General features: G+C 58.1%; 1 protein-coding gene across 1 annotated transcript in view; it reads left to right on the plus strand.

The window, feature by feature from the left end:
- Positions 1 to 6,067, plus strand: part of MNT (MAX network transcriptional repressor) — a 10,374-nt gene extending 4,307 nt beyond the window's left edge. The window contains exons 5-6 of the mRNA XM_011987262.1: positions 4,735 to 4,927; positions 5,131 to 6,067. Of these exons, the coding sequence (XP_011842652.1) occupies positions 4,735 to 4,927; positions 5,131 to 5,897 (960 nt within the window). The 3' untranslated portion in view covers positions 5,898 to 6,067. The remainder of the gene's footprint in view (positions 1 to 4,734; positions 4,928 to 5,130) is intronic.
- Positions 6,068 to 6,269: the final 202 nt, after the last annotated feature.

Here is a 6,269-nt window from a genome sequence, read left to right on the forward strand (position 1 = left end):
GGCCTCGGGGCGCCGAGCGGGAGAGGGGCCCGGAGGCCGCGACAGGCCGGTGGCTTATTTCTGGAATGGTTTTGCAGAACGTGGGCTTGGTTGTAGTTTAGTCGCAGGGCTGGCTGAGGGTGTTCATGCAGACACTTCGCGGCAATCCCGACATTCACGTAGCTATTATTTTTGAGAAATAGGAAGGACGGCATGGCGAGTTCCTCTTTGCAGATACTACTTGCAGAGGGCGCCTTGCGTAACGTGTGGGTTTGGAAATGAATCGGAAGGAGACTCAGCGGCAGCCGCAGAAGGAAGCTCTTGAGGAGCTGGGCCCACTGAAGTAGGAGCCCGGGTGGGCCCCAGGCTCTCCAGAAGGGACACCCATTCTGGTGCTGGTCCCAGAAGCAGGAAACTCAAAGGCCTGTCTACAAACCATTCAGTTATTCATTGAGGTGCCTGTAGCGAAGTCTCTGTTTCTGGGCAAATGGTGGCGAGCAAGTAAAAAACCTGGGTCTACGCTCTCCCAGGTTGGGCGTTGTGGCAGATGATGAACAAGTCACTCTACAGAAGACGGCCGTATGGGCATAATAGGAACCGGGCGGCAGGATCTGTTCTGGGGAGGGAGGATGGCTGTTCCTGAGGAAAGGACATTGAGACCTGCAGGATAAGTGTGGGTGGGACGGAGCCAAGTGGAGGCCAGGAGCCCAGGTGCAGCCCAGCAGGAGGGAACAGGATGCTTTTTGGAAATAAGCCAGGCACGGTGGCTCGCACCTGAGTCCCAGCTGCGCTACTCGGGAGGCCCAGGCAGTAAGAGCGCTTGAACCTAGGGAGTTCGAGGACAGCATGGGCCACAGAGTGAGACCTCCGTCTCTAAGAACAAACACGAACATGGTCAGGTGGGTTGTCACTCACAGATGGGCAGAGTCAAGAGCTGGTCCTGGAGAGACCAGTGGGGCTGTGAAGACTGGGGGCTTTGTATGCTGAGAGCAGGAAGCTGTGGGAGGAAGGCAGTGGTCCCCAGCCAGAATCCAGAGTGGCTTGGAGGTGGCCAAAGATTTGAAGACAGCCACAGAAAAGTGGACAGAGACAAGAAAAATAAGTACCAAACTGTGCATCCAGGTAGTCACAGAAAGGAAATGGGTTTAGAATGAAGCAATGTGGGTTAAAGTTAGACCCTGGGGAAATCTTGCAGGGGCCTCTAGGCCTGCGAAGAACTGGACTAGGTGAGAAGAGGAAGCTTTTGATCCATGTCACTCCCTGGCCCAGAACTACATCCTGCCCACAGGTGGGTTGAGTTCAGGACTGCTGCTTCCAGCCGCCAGCAGCCAGGTTCAAGTGAGAGCTGACTCACCTAGGGCCCCTTGACACAGCCTCAGAGCCAGGTAAAAAGCCACACGCAGGCTGGGCACGATGGCTCACGCCTATAATCCCAGCACTTTGGGAGGCCGAGGCGGGGCGGATCACCTGAGGTCAGGAGTTCGAGACCATCCTGGCCAACATGGCAAAACCCCATCTCTACTAAAAATACAAAAATTAGTCCTGCCTGCTGGCATATGCCTGTAATCCCAGCTACTAGGGAGGCTGAGGCAGGAGAATCGCAGAACCCAGGAGGCAGAGGTTGCAATGAGCCAAGATCACACCACTGCACTCCAGCCTGTGTGACAGAGTGGGACTCTGTCTCCAAAAAACGAAAGGTCACACACAGGTGTGTGTGTGTGTGTGTGTGTAGGGGCAAGGGAGTTTCCTACTGTCTTCCTAGCAGAAATGGAGAGAAACTGTGAAGGCCAGAATGACAGAGCGGGCTGTGTGTGGCCTGGGACTGGCAACAGAAGTGTCGAGCTGCCGGGTTTCAGGCCAGTACAGAGCACGGCTCTACCTGGGTTATGTGCTGCAGGCCCTAATGGTTAGAGACACCTGTCACTGGTGAGGGCAGGAATCTATGCAGGAGGGAGTGTGGGAAGCTGGCCTCACTGGTGGGTGGGGTTGGAGACTTTGCCAGGCCTAGTCAGGAAAAGCTGCTACAGAACAGCAAAAGTGCTCCTAGCGCAGCGATACCCAACCTTTTTGGCAACAGGGAGTCGTTTCCTGGAAGACCATTTTTCCATGGAGAGGGAGGGCGGGACTGGTTTCGGGATGGAAGTGTTCCACCTCCCAGCAGGCATTAGGCAGACTGTCCTAAGGAGCACACAAAACCTAGACTCCTGGGGTGCACGGTTCACAGGAGGACTCCTGCTTCTGTGAGAGTCGAATGTCCCACTGATCTGACAGGAGGCTGCGCTCAGGTGGTCCTGTGCCATCGCCGCTCACCTCCTGCGTGCAGCCCTGTTCCTGAAAGGCCACGGACCAGTACCTGGGGTTTGGGGACCCTCACCCTAGGGCATGAAAGCAGGGAAACCTGGGTCTAATGGGTTACTGTCATTCTCCCTGTGATTCAGGGAACAGACAGGACAGAGGTGGAAAGGAACGTGGTCACCAGGAGTCGGGACAGCACCCTTCCAGGTCCTTCCCCTGGGGTCGAGTAAGCACCCTGTGCGTAGCCCTTCCTGGCCGCCCGTGGGCTCTGGGATCTAAACAGACTATGCAGCCATCCTCACCTTCATTCACAGCTCGGACAGGGACAGTGTGTGTTGAGACAGAAAGACAAAACATATATATGTGAGAGACTTTGTATGAGCCAGTTCCTGATGAAGTCCTATCTGACAGCCTTGTATTTACTGCCCAGGCAGATGGGGCTCTTCTCATTTCGCCCCCCCTTTTTTTTCCTGAGACACAAAACTTAATAGAAATTTTGTTTGCAGTTCTTAGCATTCTTAGTGTAAGCCGATCTGGGACCCATTGCCCACCAGAAGTGGCCCAGTCCTGGTGCAGGGAGAAAGGGAGGGTAGAGTGGGAAGAACCCCATTTTTCCTCAGGGCTAGGGGGCTGGAGATGCTACCCCCTTCTGCCTCTGGGCTCCAGGAAGGAGAACAGATGGACTCTCAGGCCTGTGGCTCCTCCTACACACCACTGCCCCCCAGGTTGGAGGAGAGTGAGAGATACAGGGAGAGAAGGGGACAGAGGCAAGAAAAGATGTTGATCAAGAAAGACGAGAACCAGGGGTGAGGGCTGACGGAGAATCAAAGATAAAACACCAGTAGGCTGGGCGCGGTGGCTCATGCCTGTAATCCCAACACTTTGGGAGGCCAAGGCAGGCAGATCACCTGAGGTCGGGAATTCAAGACCAGCCTGACCAACATGGAGAAACCCTGTCTCTACTACAAATACAAAATTAGCCGGGTGTGGTGGCGCATGCCTGTAATCCCAGCTACTTGGGAGGCTGAGGCAGGAGAATCGCTTGAACCTGGGAGGCAGAGGTTGCGGTGAACCGAGATCATGCCACTGCACTCCAGCCTGGGCAACAAGAGTGAAACTGTTTGAAAAAAACAAACAGTAAAAAAAAAAAAAAAAAAAAAAAAAAAAAAAAAAAAAAAAAAAAAAAAAAAAAAAATATTGAAAGAGTGGGGGAGGGGAATAAAACAAAAATCTACTGCAAATGCAAACCAGCCTGGAAGATGGTGTGGTGCCCGGAAGGTCTTGGAGGCTGGAGGATGTGAAATACAGGACGACAGTGGGGGAGGTAGGGGCTCAAATGTGGTCTTGGAGCACGGGCAGATAAGATCTAGGCGGTAAGGAGAGGATGATCCATGTGTGATGAGGGCAGACGGGGTTCAGAGAGGAAAACCAAGGCCAGCTGGTGAGTTGTGTATGTGAAAAGCCCGCGGGCCCTGCACCTGGGCATGACCAGTAAGCCTGGGAAGCTAGGAGCTCAAGAGCAGGCCAAGAAAGGGACTCGAAAGGCAGCAAGGACACACGTGTTGGCATTGCTGGTGGACATAGCGGTTATGACATGCTTGGGCAGAAAGCTGCCAGCAGGGAGGTCTGTGAGACTTAAAAGAGTAGGATTTAAAAGACTGTCAGGTCGGAGCACAGGAAAGACCTTGAGTGTGGAGGGGAGCTGGGTCATGGGACGCAAGAGCCATTTCTCATGGATCCATTTAGCCCAAGTACAGGTGTAGACAGGGGCACGACAGGGGCGCATTCCTAGGCTTGGGGGTTTTTCAGCCCGGGGAGTCTGGAGGGCAGTGGGCAGGGTGATGGGGAGCAGCATGTAGGTGGAGCCTTGTCGAGAAGCGTCATGCACAGTGGAGAGTCGTCCAGGAGGTCGGGGAGCAGGTGCGGACCAGCAGCCAGGAAGGAGGCGATCCCTGGACATGAGACGGGGCGAGGTTGTGTCACTGCCTGTTGGGTCATCCTCCAAGGATGTTGAAGTTACCAGGGAGACAAGTGAACCAGGAGGTCGAAGCGGAGGATCCTGGGGTTCTGTAGACGGTAGCTCGTGGCATCAGCGACCGAGCAGAAGTGTGGAAAGTGGATAGGCTGCTGGGGGAGGGATGGGGCCAGAGGCGGAGAAGCCCTGAGGATGAGTTGTGGAGGACATGGAAGGACCCGCATGCCTGGTTGAGCTTGCTCCATTGGGGCCTGTCCCAAGAGCCCACACTCCCTGGGAGGAGTGGAGCGAGCCTACACACGCTGGGCCCCCCTGGGCAGGGGCATGGACCAGGACAGGTGTGGTCTCCAGCAGCCCCCGTCAGGCTGGGTCCCCTGGTTGCCACAGACTTGCCTCTGGGCCAGCTGACAGGAGAGGTTTGTGGGGACTTTGGGCCCCAAGGCTGCTGCTCAGGGCGTTCTGCTGTCCCGTACTCTGTACCCCAGTCCCTGAAGAGGAAGGAGAAGGAATACGAGCATGAGATGGAGCGGCTGGCGCGGGAGAAGATTGCCACGCAACAGCGGCTGGCAGAGCTCAAGCACGAGCTAAGCCAGTGGATGGACGTGCTGGAGATTGACCGCGTGCTGCGGCAGACGGGCCAGCCCGAGGATGACCAGGCCTCCACCTCCACCGCCTCTGGTGAGCCCCAGCCCCCGCGCTGGCCCCACAGTCCTCAGATGTTACACGTCAAATTCCAGCCTCCCTGGCCAGGCTCTTGCCTACTAGAAAAGATGGCCCCAGTCCCAGCCCCATCACATTCCCACGCCCCCATGAGCATCTACGCCTCCAGCCGCTTGCTTCCCCCGCCCTTCTGACCTGCTCCCTGCGCCTGTTCCCCACAGAGGGTGAGGACAACATAGACGAGGATATGGAGGAGGACCGGGCGGGCCTGGGCCCACCTAAGCTGAGCCATCGTCCCCAGCCGGAGCTGCTGAAGTCCACCCTGCCACCCCCCAGCACCACCCCCGCGCCTCTGCCTCCACACCCGCACCCTCACCCCCACTCCGTGGCCCTGTCTCCTGCCCACCTCCCCGTGCAGCAGCCGCAGCCACAGCAGAAGACCCCTCTGCCAGCCCCTCCTCCCCCACCGGCTGCCCCTGCCCAGACACTGGTGCCAGCTCCGGCCCATCTGGTGGCAACGGCTGGGGGCGGCTCCACGGTCATCGCCCACACAGCCACCACGCACGCTTCAGTCATCCAGACTGTGAACCACGTTCTGCAGGGGCCAGGCGGCAAGCACATCGCCCACATCGCCCCCTCGGCCCCCAGCCCTGCTGTGCAGCTGGCGCCTGCCACACCCCCCATTGGGCACATCACAGTGCACCCTGCCACCCTCAACCATGTGGCCCACTTGGGCTCCCAGCTGCCCTTGTACCCGCAGCCCGTGGCAGTGAGCCAGCCCGTGGCAGTGAGCCACATCGCCCACACCCTCTCGCACCAGCAAGTGAACGGCACAGCCGGCCTGGGGCCCCCGGCTACTGTCATGGCGAAGCCGGCCGTGGGGGCTCAGGTGGTGCATCACCCCCAGCTGGTGGGCCAGACCGTGCTCAACCCTGTGACCATGGTCACCATGCCCTCCTTCCCAGTCAGCACGCTCAAGCTGGCTTGAGGACGAGGCCACTCAGAGGCCCCCAGTGGGGACAGGGAGGGGGACCTGTCCCCCACTCTCTCACCCACCAGCTCCACACATTCCAGCCAGGCCCAGGCCCGCCCCCCCCGACCCACCCCCAGGCCTCCTAGGGGAAGGGGGTGCAAAGACTCTGAGCCAAGGGAGGGAAGGGCCACCCAGGGAGATGGGCACCGGGCAGGGGGCCACCCTACTGCACTAGGACTTGGTAAGATGACTCTGAGAAAATGCGAGACTCTGGTGGAACGTGCCACCTGTCCGGCCCAGTGCCAGCCCCAGCGCCGCTCCTGCTTCCCCTCCCTGCCCTCGGAAATCAGTGCGATGTGGACATCACGCTCCCTGACTTCTCCCCTG

Source organism: Mandrillus leucophaeus, unplaced genomic scaffold (assembly GCF_000951045.1).
Source record: "Mandrillus leucophaeus isolate KB7577 unplaced genomic scaffold, Mleu.le_1.0 Scaffold306, whole genome shotgun sequence".
Classification (NCBI taxonomy): domain Eukaryota; kingdom Metazoa; phylum Chordata; class Mammalia; order Primates; family Cercopithecidae; genus Mandrillus; species Mandrillus leucophaeus.